The 13,715-nt window shown below is 38.5% G+C and overlaps 1 protein-coding gene across 1 annotated transcript in view; it reads left to right on the forward strand.

Moving 5' to 3' along the window:
• The window catches only part of DNAH11 (dynein axonemal heavy chain 11), a 407,209-nt gene that overhangs the window by 68,240 nt on the left and 325,254 nt on the right, over window positions 1–13,715 (forward strand). The window contains exons 21-22 of the mRNA XM_033192171.1: window positions 11,315–11,473; window positions 12,390–12,473. Coding sequence (XP_033048062.1) covers window positions 11,315–11,473; window positions 12,390–12,473 — 243 coding nt within the window. The remainder of the gene's footprint in view (window positions 1–11,314; window positions 11,474–12,389; window positions 12,474–13,715) is intronic.

The raw sequence follows: 13,715 nt of genomic DNA on the forward strand, positions 1-13,715 counted from the left end.
TCACTACAACCTTTGCCTCCCAGGTTCAAGTGATTCTCCTGTCTCAACGTCCCAAGTAGCTGGGACCACAGACAGGCACGCATCACCACACCTGGATAATTTTTGTATTTTTAGTAGAGATGGGGTTTCACCCTGTTGGCCAGACTGGTCTTGAACTCCTGACCTCCAGTGATCTGCCTGCCTCAGCCTCCCAACGTGCTGGGAATATAAGCGTGAGCCACTGTGCCTGGCCATAACTGGGTATATATTTCTAGGAATAATGGAATTAGTATACATAATAGGAAAAAAATGATTAAAGATAAATCAAAAGGATATTGACTTTGGAGATTATGGTAGACCAGACATTTTGAAAAGCCCTCTTTCACAAAACAGATGCTGAACACATATTCACAAATGTATGATTTTTAATCTATTGCTGAGCTCACAAGAACATAAGACAAATCTCTAAAGGACAAGAGAAAGTAGAGGCAAATGCAGAAGCCTGTGCTGCTGTAATGAAAATGAAAATATCAGAAGTCTAGAACTATGACATTAAGTTTCTCATGAAGAAATAGAAGATGTTCTTAAGGGTGATACCCTCATTGGTGAGTGAGCTAGGGAAGGTCTGCAGCCTGCAAAGGAAGCCTATGAGTCTCTATGGGTCTTCAGTAATGCTCAGAGTAGGGTGAAAAAAACAGAAAACGATGCTCTGGGAGTTTGTTAACATATTCCTGTTCTCACAAGGGTCTATGGTCCAGTTTTATACTACCCCTATGATTAAGGAATTTCTAAGCCAGGAAATTGAAATGGTTACAAGTATCTTCCTAGCAACTAGTAGAAGCAAACCTAAATCATCTCTGGAAAAAAGCACTCTCATTCAGTCCCTTTAGGGAGTCCAACAGATTAAGTTCAGTCAAATATGAGTCCACGATAAAACAATAAACACACCATTACGCCTAAGAGTCAGTTGAAATAAACCACAGATATGGATCCATACAAAGCTTTAGATATTAGAAGATGGCCGAATAGGAACAGCTCCAGTCTCCAACTCCCAGCGCGAGCGAAACAGAAGACCGGTGATTTCTGCATTTTCAACTGTGGTACTGGGGTCATCTCACTGGGGAGTGCCGGACAATCGGTGCTAGTCAGCTGCTGCAGCCTGACCAGCGAGAACTGAAGCAGGGCAAGGCATCGCCTCACCTGGGAAGCGCAAGGGGGAAGGGAGTCCCTTTTCCTAGCCAGGGGAACTGAGACACACAACTCCTGGAAAATCGGGTGACTCCCACCCCAATACTGCGCTTTGAACAAACGGGCACACCAGGAGATTGTATCCCACACCTGGCCAGGAGGGTCCCACGACCACGGAGCCTCCCTCATTGCTAGCACAGCAGTCTATGATCTAACCGCAAGGCAGCAGTGAGGCTGGGGGAGGGGCGCCCGCCATTGCTGAGGCTTAAGTAGGTAAAGCCACTGGGAAGCTCGAACTGGGTGGAGCTCACAGCAGCTCAAGGAAACCTGCCTGTCTCTGTAGACTCCACCTCTGGGGATAGGGCACAGCTAAAAAACAACAACAAAAAAAGCAGCAGGAACCTCTGCAGACGCAAACGACTCTGTCTGACAGCTTTGAAGAGAGCAGTGGATCTCCCCACACGGAGGTGGAGATCTGCGAAGGGACAGACTGCCTGCTCAAGTGGGTCCCTGACCCCTGAGTAGCCTAACTGGGAGACATCCCCCACTAGGGGCAGTCTGACACCCCACACCTCACAGGGTGGAGTACACCCCCGAGAGGAAGCTTCCAAAGTAAGAATCAGACAGGTACACTCGCTGTTCAGCAATATTCTATCTTCTGCAACCTCTGCTGCTGATACCCAGGCAAACAGGGTCTGGAGTGGACCTCAAGCAATCTCCAACAGACCTACAGCTGAGGGTCCTGACTATTAGAAGGAAAACTATCAAACAGGAAGGACACCTATACCAAAACCCCATCAGTACATCACCATCATCAAAGACCAGAGGCAGATAAAACCACAAAGATGGGGAAAAAGCAGGGCAGAAAAGCTGGAAATTCAAAAAATAATAGTGCATCTCCCCCTGCAAAGGAGCGCAGCTCATCACCAGCAACGGATCGAAGCTGATCAGAGAATGACTTTGACGAGATGAGAGAAGAAGGCTTCAGTCCATCAAACTACTCAGAGCTAAAGGAGGAATTACGTACTCAGCGCAAAGAAAATAAAAATCTTGAAAAAAGAGTGGAAGAATTGACAGCAAGAATAATTAATGCAGAGAAGGTCATACACGAAATGACAGAGATGAAAACCATGACACGAGAAATACGTGACAAATGCACAAGCTTCAGTAACCGACTCGATCAACTGGAAGAAAGAGTATCAGCGATTGAGGATCAAAGGAATGAAATGAAGCGAGAAGAGAAACCAAAAGAAAAAAGAAGAAAAAGAAATGAACAAAGCCTGCAAGAAGTATGGGATTATGTAAAAAGACCAAATCTACGTCTGATTGGGGTGCCTGAAAGTGAGGGGGAAAATGGAACCAAGTTGGAAAACACTCTTCAGGATATCATCCAGGAGAACTTCCCCAACCTAGTAGGGCAGGCCAACATTCAAATTCAGGAAATACAGAGAACACCACAAAGATACTCCTCCAGAAGAGCAACTCCAAGACACATAATTGCCAGATTCACCAAAGTTGAAATGAAGGAAAAAATCTTAAGGGAAGCCAGAGAGAAAGGTCGGGTTACCCACAAAGGGAAGCCCATCAGACTAACAGCAGATCTCTCAGCAGAAACTCTACAAGCCAGAAGAGAGTGGGGGCCAATATTCAACATTCTTAAAGACAAGAATTTTCAACCCAGAATTTCATATCCAGCCAAACTAAGTTTCATCAGTGAAGGAGAAATAAAATCCTTTACAGATAAGCAAATGCTTAGAGATTTTGTCACCACCAGGCCTGTCTTACAAGAGACCCTGAAGGAAGCACTAAACGTGGAAAGGAACAACCAGTACCAGCCATTGCAAAAACATGCCAAAATGTAAAGACCATCAAGGCTAGGAAGAAACTGCATCAACTAACGAGCAAAATAACCAGTTAATATCATAATGGCAGGATCAAGTTCACACATGACAATATTAACCTTAAATGTAAATGGACTAAATGCTCAATTAAAAGACACAGACTGGCAAAGTGGATAAAGAGTCAAGACCCGTCAGTCTGCTGTATTCAGGAGACCCATCTCACATGCAGAGACGTACATAGGCTCAAAATAAAGGGATGGAGGAAGATCTACCAAGCAAATGGAGAACAAAAAAAAGGAGGGGTTGCAATCCTAGTCTCTGGTAAACAGACTTTAAACCATCAAAGATCAAAAGAGGCAAAGAAGGCCATTACATAATGGTAAAGGGATCAATTCAACAGGAAGAGCTAACTATCCTAAATATATATGCACCCAGTACAGGAGCACCCAGATTCATAAAGCAAGTCCTTAGATACTTACAAAGAGACTTAGATTCCCATACAATAATAATGGGAGACTTCAACACTCCACTGTCAACATTAGACAGATCAACGAGACAGAAAGTTAACAAGGATATCCAGGAATTGAACTCATCTCTGCACCAAGCGGACCTAATAGACATCTATAGAACTCTCCACCCTAAATCAACAGAATATACATTCTTCTCAGCACCACATCGCACTTATTCCAAAATTGACCACATAATTGAAAGTAAAGCACTCCTCAGCAAATGTACAAGAACAGAAATTATAAGAAACTGTCTCTCAGACCACAGTGCAATCAAACTAGAACTCAGGACTAAGAAACTCAATCCAAACCGCTCAACTACATGGAAACTGAACAACCTGCTCCTGAATGACTACTGGGTACATAATGAAATGAAGGCAGAAATAAAGATGTTCTTTGAAACCAATGAGAACAGAGATACAACATACCAGAATCTCTGGGACAAATTTAAAGCAGTATGTAGAGGGAAATGTATAGCACTAAATGCCCACAAGAGAAAGCAGGAAAGATCTAAAATTGACACTCTAACATCACAATTAAAAGAACTAGAGAAGGAAGAGCAAACACATTCAAAAGCTAGCAGAAGGCAAGAAATAACTAAGATCAGAGCAGAACTGAAGGAGATAGAGACAAAAAACCCTCCAAAAAATCAATGAATCCAGGAGTTGGTTTTTTGAAAACATCAACAAAATTGACAGACCGCTAGCAAGACTAATAAAGAAGAAAAGAGAGAAGAATCAAATAGATGCAATAAAAAATGATAAAGGGGATATCACCACCGACCCCACAGAAATACAAACTACCATCAGAGAATACTATAAACACCTCTACGCAAATCAACTAGAAAATCTAGAAGAAATGGATAATTTCCTGGACACTTACACTCTTCCAAGACTAAACCAGGAAGAAGTTGAATCCCTGAATAGACCAATAGCAGGCTCTGAAATTGAGGCAATCATTAATAGCCTACCCGCCAAAAAAGTCCAGGACCAGATGGATTCACAGCTGAATTCTACCAGAGGTACAAGGAGGAGCTGGTACCATTCCTTCTAAAACTATTCCAATCAATAGAAAAAGAGGGAATCCTCCCTAACTCATTTTATGAGGCCAACATCATCCTGATACCAAAGCCTGACAGAGACACAACAAAAAAAGAGAATTTTAGACCAATATCCCTGATGAACATTGATGCAAAAATCCTCAATAAAATACTGGCAAACCGGATTCAGCAGCACATCAAAAAGCTTATCCACCATGATCAAGTGGGCTTCATCCCTGGGATGCAAGGCTGGTTCAACATTCGCAAATCAATAAACGTAATCCAGCATATAAACAGAACCAAAGACAAAAAACACATGATTATCTCAGTAGATGCAGAAAAGGCTTTTGACAAAATTCAACACCTCTTCATGCTAAAAACGCTCAATAAATTCGGTATTGATGGAACATACCTCAAAATAATAAGAGCTATTTATGACAAACAGCCAATATCATACTGAATGGGCAAAAACTGGAAAAATTCCCTTTGAAAACTGGCACAAGACAGGGATGCCCTCTCTCACCACTCCTATTCAACATAGTGTTGGAAGTTCTGGCTAGGGCAATCAGGCAAGAGAAAGAAATCAAGGGTATTCAGTTAGGAAAAGAAGAAGTCAAATTGTCCCTGTTTGCAGATGACATGATTGTATATTTAGAAAACCCCATTGTCTCAGCCCCAAATCTCCTTAAGCTGATAAGCAACTTCAGCAAAGTCTCAGGATACAAAATTAATGTGCAAAAATCACAAGCATTCTTATACACCAGTAACAGACAAACAGAGAGCCAAATCATGAATGAACTTCCATTCATAATTGCTTCAAAGAGAATAAAATACCTAGGAATCCAACTTACAAGGGATGTAAAGGACCTCTTCAAGGAGAACTACAAACCACTGCTCAGTGAAATCAAAGAGGACACAAACAAATGGAAGAACATACCATGCTCATGGATAGGAAGAATCAATATTGTGAAAATGGCCATACTGCCCAAGGTTATTTATAGATTCAATGCCATCTCCATCAAGCTACCAATGAGTTTCTTCACAGAATTGGAAAAAACGGCTTTAAAGTTCATATGGAACCAAAAAAGAGCCCGCATTGCCAAGACAATCCTAAGTCAAAAGAACAAAGCTGGAGGCATCATGCTACCTGACTTCAAACTATACTACAAGGCTACAGTAACCAAAAGAGCATGGTACGGGTACCAAAACAGAGATATAGACCAATGGAACACAACAGAGTCCTCAGAAATAATACCACACAACTACAGCCATCTGATCTTTGACAAACCTGAGAGAAACAAGAAATGGGGAAAGGATTCCCTATTTAATAAATGGTGCTGGGAAAATTGGCTAGCCATAAGTAGAAAGCTGAAACTGGATCCTTTCCTTACTCCTTATACGAAAATTAATTCAAGATGGATGAGAGACTTAAATGTTAGACCTAATACCATAAAAACCCTAGAAGAAAATCTAGGTAGTACCATTCAGGACATAGGCATGGGCAAGGACTTCATGTCTAAAACACCAAAAGCAACGGCAACAAGAGCCAAAATTGACAAATGGGATCTCATTAAACTAAAGAGCTTCTGCACAGCAAAAGAAACTACCATCAGAGTGAACAGGCAACCTACAGAATGGGAGAAAATTTTTGCAATCTACTCATCTGACAAAGGGCTAATATCCAGAATCTACAAAGAACTCAAACAAATATACAAGAAAAAAACAACCCCATCAAAAAGTTGGGAAAGGATATGAACAGACATTTCTCAAAAGAAGACATTCATACAGCCAACAGACACATGAAAAAATGCTCATCATCACTCGCCATCAGAGAAATGCAAATCAAAACCACAATGAGATACCATCTCACACCAGTTAGAATGGCAATCATTGAAAAGTCAGGAAACAACAGGTGCTAGAGAGGATGTGGAGAAATAGGAACACTTTTACACTGTTGGTGGGATTGTAAACTAGTTCAACCATTATGGAAAACAGTATGGCGATTCCTCAAGGATCTAGAACTAGATGTACCATATGACCCAGCCATCCCACTACTGGGTATGTACCCAAAGGATTATAAATCATGCTGCTATAAAGACACATGCACACATATGTTTATTGCGGCACTATTCACAATAGCAAAGACTTGGAATCAACCCAAATGTCCATCAGTGACAGACTGGATTAAGAAAATGTGGCACATATACACCATGGAATACTATGCAGCCATCAAAAAGGATGAGTTTGCATCCTTTGTAGGGACATGGATGCAGCTGGGAACCATCATTCTTAGCAAACTATCACAAGAACAGAAAACCAAACACCGCATGTTCTCACTCATAGGTGGGAACTGAACAATGAGATCACTTGGACTCGGGAAGGGGAACATCACACACCTTGGCCTATCATGGGGAGGGGGGAGGGGGGAGGAATTGCATTGGGAATTATACCTGATATAAATGACGAATTGATGGGTGCTGATGAGTTGATGGGTGCAGCATACCAACAGGGCACAAGTATACGTATGTAACAAACCTGCATGTTATGCACATGTACCCTAGAACTTAAAGTATAATAATAAAAAAGTAAAGGAAAAAAAAATTAAAAAGAGAAAAAAAGAAAAATGCAGTTGTGAAAAAAAATACAACTCAGCAGATGGGTTAAAGAGCTCATTAAAATTGGAAAGAGAATTAGTGAAATACAAATTACGTTGGAAGAAATCACTCAGAATGCAGGAATAGGTGTAAGGAGATGGAAAATATAAAACAGCTTTAAAGGACACACAGAAAGAAGTTAGAATGCCATCCAGCTCTTCTCTTGGTACTTCCTGGAAGAGAGAATGAACAGAATATAGTCTGCAAGATAATAGCTGAGACTTTTAAAGGACTGGTTGTGATGGTTAAATTTAGGTGTCAACTTGACTAGATTAAGGGATACCTACAGAGCTGGTAAAACATTATTTCTGGGTGTGTCCATGAGGACACAGGAGAGACTGGTTTGTGAGTTGGTGGACTGAGTGGGGAAGATCCACCTGCAGTGTGGGTGGGCATTGTCCAACTGGCCGGGGGCCCAGATAGAAGAAAAAGGCAGAGGAGAGGCAAATTCACTGTCTCCCCTGGAAAAGGAATACCTTTCTCCTCGTCTTGGACATCAGAATTCCAGTGTCCCTGGACTTTGGACTCCTAGACTTGAACCTACAACCCCCTACCCTCAGCATCTGATTCTTAGGCCTTTGGCCCCAGACTGAGGATTGTACTGTCAGCTTTCCTGGTTGTGAGGCCTTTGAACTTGCACTGAGCCACACTACTAGATTTCCAGCTTGCAAATGGCTTATTGTGAGACTTCTCAGCCTTCATAATTGTGTGAGCCAATACCCCTAATAAAACTTCCCTCATATATCTATTTATTTTTCCCTGTTGGTTCTATCTTTCTGGAGAACCGTGACTAATACGCTGGTCAAAACATAAATCAATAGATGCAGGAAATTCACTGACTCCCAACCAGGATAAATACAAAGACTGCGTCTAGACACATCACAGTGAACTGCAGAATACCAAAAGCAACAAGATTTTCAAAGCAACCAGATAGAAAAGACTGGTCACTTGTTAGAAATGATGATTAGGCTAAGGGCATACTTCTCATTAGCAAAAATGAGAGCCAGAAGGTAGTGGATGATGTCTTTCAATTCTGCTGGGAAAAATTATATCTCAGTAACAGTGAAATGAAGATATTTCAGGTAAACAAAAATGTAATATATTTACCACCAATAAACCATCACTAAAATAACTCTAGTTATTTATAGTGAACCATCACTAAAATAGCTCTAGTTATTTATAGTGATGAATAACTAGTTATACTCCAAACAGTGCCAAATTTGGTTCTTAGAAAAGCCTAACTCTGTGGACAAACCTCTGGTGAAATCATCAAGGGAAAAACAGAAAAAAAAAAAACAAAATTAACAGTATTAGAATAAAATAGGGAATGATTGTACAGAAACAGCATACATTGAAAAATATAGAGCACTATTAACAATAAGCTTAAAAACTTAAACAAAATGGATAAATTTTTAGAAAAATAGAATTTACCAAAACTGCCTCAGTAAATCTGAGTAGTCATATAACTATTCAAACTTAGCCAGCGTGAAAATAAAAAGAAAAATATTAACCAGTTGTTAAAAAACGAAAAAAAAAAAAAATTCCAAAAGAGAGACTAAGAAGCCCTGATGGCTTTACAGGTGACTCTTAAGAAGCTTTCAAGAAACAGATCCCATTCACATGATTCCAGGAACCTGAAGAAGAATGAGCACTCAAAAATTATTTTATGAAGCATGTCTGATTTTTATAAAACCGTAGTATAAGGAAAAAAATATAGATCAGTCTTTCTCATGTACATGTAGATACAAACATACTAAACAAAGCAATCAAATTATATCAATATACAAGTTTTCACTTAAGGAAAATAAGTTTCACTTAACATTAGAAAATCATTATAATTAATTGCATTAACAAATTAGGGAGAAAAAATCGTATGATTATCGAAAGAAATGCCAAAAGAACTTTAGCTATCGTTCAACATTCATTCATGATAGAAACACTTAGAAGACATTTTGACCTAATAAAAGAATTAAACCTGTACGTAAAATACTATATGATAGGGAACATGAAAGTTCCTAGTAGCATTAGTAATAAGGGTGAAACATAGGAAAAGCCAAAGTGACTATTAGAAGTAAAAAAAAAAAATAGTACATATTCATATAATGTAGTACTATGCAGTAGAGGAAATGAGCTTCACACACATCATCGTGAATATATAGGTGAACATAAATATCAATTGAAACGTGACATATGTAGTAAACTACATTTCACAAACATAAATTTTAATATCTAGCCTTTAGCAGTACGTTAATGTGAAAATATAAAAATTATTAAATAAAAAATTAGGTTTTGTGGTTAAATAGTAGGGAAAAGAGGGATAAAATTGAGAAAGGCATTAAAAATTATTACTCATATTTCTTAGGCTAGATGGGGAGCAAACTCATATCTTTTTACGTGTATAAAATGTTTCATAATAAAACATTTTAAAACTAAAAGAATTGCAGTTCTTATTTGTGAAGATATAACTTGTAAAAATGAAAGCAGGATACTAATATTCTTTACATAGTAGGTAATGAAGAGAGCAGAGTTGGGGTTGGGAAGATGTTAGGCAAGGGCAGAAAATTTCAGTTAGGAATAAGTTCACAAGACTTCTTGTACAACATGGTGACTATAGTTAATAGCAACATCTTGTATTTTGAAAATTGCTGAGTACATTTTAAGTGTTCTTACCATAAAAATTGTGAGATAATGAGGTATGTGAGGTAATGCATATATTAATGAGCTCTATAGAGCCATTTCACAATGTATAGATTTTTTTTGTTTTGTTGAGACAGGGTCTCTCTGACCAGGCTGTAGTGCAGTGGCGTGATTTGAACTTACTGCAGCCCCAACCTTCCCCGGTCTCAGGTCATTCTCCCACCTCAGCCTCCCGAGTAGCTGGGACTACAGGCACATGCCACCATGCCCAGCTAATTTATTTTTATTTTTATTTTTTTGCACTTTTAATAAAGATGGAGTTTCGCCACATTGCCCAGGCTAGTCTCAAACTCCTGGGCTCAAGCGATCCACTCACTATAACTTCCCAAAGTGCTGGGATTACAGGCATGAGCCACTGTGTCCGGTCTTGCAATTTCAAAGCATCGTGTTGTACGTGATAAATATGTACAATTTTTATTTGTCAATTGAAAAAGAGTTGAAGGTTGATGGAACACAAGAGCATTAAGTATGAGTATTTAAAATTCAAAGAAACTGAAGTAATACAATTGTTGAATCTTGGGAGGAGGATGGGAGAAAGTAAAAAGTGGAAAAACAAAGTCAAATCCTTCTTTTGCAAAGCCAGTAGTAACCTAATATAATGTCTAAATGTGATCAATCAAGAAAGAGCAGCTTGAACACAGAATTGGGAGTTACAGAAACAGCATCCGAAAGAATGAGAGTGAACCTGAAGGATTGCTTTCCTGCCTTGCAAATGCTCCTCTATACCTTGAACTTTTACCATATAAACATAGTACCATTTTGTTAATTAAAGATGAAAATTAAGAGTTGGTTCATCACAAAAGAAAAAACATGCCAGTATTTAAGTCTGGTGTAAAATGTAAACTGTTCTACATAGATGGCATATATAAGTGAACCTTGATAAAGATAGTCCTATGGTGATGTTTTCATAGTGGGCTGTGTTTTTAGCTTTGTGTTTTATTTCACAAATTCTCTTCAGTGCATTTGATATTATTGATAATCTGTAGGGCATTTTTTAAATCTGAAAGTTTTAATAAACTAAGTCATTATTAAAAAGATAATTCATTCTTACGTGGAAGTTTCTAGAGCCCCACCTTTTGTTCCTCAGAAAATTCCCCAGTTCTCAGTACAAAAACCAAGAGGAAAAATTGTATTCAGAGAAATCTGATGAGGAGGAAATTTTGCTAAAATACGTGTATAGGGAGAGTATTGTTAAGTTACTGTGTTTAATAGTAGTCTATTCTCACTTTTTGAGTAGCTGAGTTTGCTCTTCTAAAACCTTCTACATTTTGCCAATAATTATGCTGCAGATTTCTTTTTATTTTCCTTTTAGAATCAAAGATTGAAATGTCGAGATAACCAGAACTCCAGAACTGCATGTCTTCTCTTTCTCTGGCAGTTTGTATGCAGGTGTTTATGTTCTCTCCTTAGGCAAATCAAGAGCTCGAGGCCTTAGAAGAAGAAATGTTGCAGATGCAAGAGTCTACTCGTCTTTTTGAAGTGGCTCTTCCAGAGTACAAACAAATGAAACAGTGTCGCAAAGAAATAAAATTGCTCAAGGGACTGTGGGATGTCATCATTTATGTTCGAGTAAGATGTGCTTTTTCAAAATATGCTTTTTATTTAGTAGTTCTTTTATATATGCAGTTTGTAGAGGCCAGGCATTCTATTTGGGTTTTGTAATGCCTTGAAATATGTGGAAATTAGGTCTGCACCCCAGCCCCAAATTAGAATTCATATATCTCTGTTAGTGGATGATTATTCTTTGAATAGCAGTTGTTTTTATTTTTAGTTCAGGATGAAACTTTGTATAATAAGCTAACTGCCTCAAATCCTTTGGGGAGATTGTATAGAATATAAATAAAAATTAATATATAAATATATATTACACATGTAGTCATCTGTGCATACCAACTCATACATATACCTATGCTTATACTTACATGCCTGGGCATATACAAACAGACCCTTACTAAAAATAATTTGTATATGGTTAATTAAGTTAAAAACTTACGTGAAAAAATAAGTTCTAGGGAATGAGGCATATTGCAACAAGCACTATAATCTTTTAAGGTAATTGAAAGCCATATAGAAATATAATTATAAAATATGGTCAAGAAATGGTTAATGAGAGTATTGTTTATAATGGATGAAAATTTTCATGTGAAGGCTTATTACATGTAGAATTATAAAAGTCTGTTATTTAATCTACTTATCAGTTTATTCAAAGTACACAGGATTAAGTGATAATGATGGTATGTGTATGGAATTTATCATTGCTACTAGAAATTAATATATCATAATGTTTTAGCCTTTAGCTTGACATGGTTCTGACAACTTTTTTGTTTTGGTGATAGGGAAGTTTTGACAAGTGCAGTTAATATTTAAAAAATTGACTTTCCACTGGATGACAGAGTTACTGTGTATCATCAGTTTATATATTTTGCTGCAGAGACTTGCTTTCACCAAATGTTGTTGACACTTTTATCTGCTTTTGCGTTTTCAGAGAAGCATTGATAATTGGACTAAAACCCAGTGGAGACAGATTAATGTGGAACAGATGGATGTAGAACTCAGAAGGTTTGCCAAGGCGAGTTCCATAGCTGTCTATTACAACAATTTATCTTTCTCAGCACCACCTCCTTCCATCTTCCCTAACCTAGTATCTGGTGTATTGGGCTGCATGTACTTATTTACTTCTAACAGAGTGATAACAGACAGTGTTTTTTTTCACCCTTAGTCAGTTGCACTTCTAATCAAGCCTGCCTTTCTGTGAGTGAATTGATAGAAGCATATTAGGGTTAATGAATTTATGAGAAGCTGCTCTAATTATGAGCTTCCTACAGCTTCCTAGAACAGAGAGGAACATTGTCAGGGCCAAGGGGTCAGGCTTCTAAAAGCTTTTGATTTCTTTACTTAGCAACCATAAACATTTTGTATCTGAAAAGGTACCTTTTGGTTCTGGAATTTGGGGCAACTAATAGGAGTATGCCACCTCTGGATTTATGTGGAATACTGTGATCTCTGTTCTTATTAATGACTCTGGTATCCCAAGGGAGCTCAACATATACAGAACTGAACTGATTGTAATTTGGTACTTACTGGACTTTGATATCTTTTCTGCATAGCAGTATGCCCTCTGAAGACAGAGCATCTTTGGATAAAGCCAAAATGCATATCAGTGAAAGGCAGTTAAAAGTGACAGGGCCATTTGCTTCTTTCCACCCCAGGGCTTCTTTGCTTCTGCTCCTACCCACTCTCGCCTGTATTTTCCCCTATATTATGCCAGTCCCACAGACCCAAACTAAGATGTCCCTTCATTCTTTTGGATGTCATGGGGTCACATTGCCCTTTATTTTATGCTGAGTTCTAGTTATATTCTTACGAGTTTTCTCATTCACAATTGCTGATGTTGTTCCTTGGGCTGAGAGGACCAGCCAAGTCAAGGTACCTATTTGGCATTTTAAGATGGTGAAATATTTAAGTTTCAAGAAACAGGCACTCAAAGGTAATCATCATTCCAAAGCTATTGTTCAAATGAGTCATGTATTCCGAAGGAGATCTTAGTAATCCAATAATAATCTGTTTCCACTTATTTATGTTTATAGAGGAAACATTCTTTATTGCACATGTCCTGTGAACTCTGTTACCTACCTATGTTTCCTCATGGGACATTCAGTTAGATCTTGTGAATGAGAAAGCAGTATATCCAAGTGGCTTGTACATAGTGGACTTGTAATGTACAAATGAGTGGATCCCTTTCTGTTTCTCTGGTTTTGGTCCTTGGTCTAGGAGTTCAAATGCTTTCACTCTTTTCTAATCCGGGAGTTGG

The sequence above is a fragment of the Trachypithecus francoisi genome, unplaced genomic scaffold (genome assembly GCF_009764315.1).
Source record: "Trachypithecus francoisi isolate TF-2019V2 unplaced genomic scaffold, Tfra_2.0 Lachesis_group4, whole genome shotgun sequence".
Taxonomy (NCBI): domain Eukaryota; kingdom Metazoa; phylum Chordata; class Mammalia; order Primates; family Cercopithecidae; genus Trachypithecus; species Trachypithecus francoisi.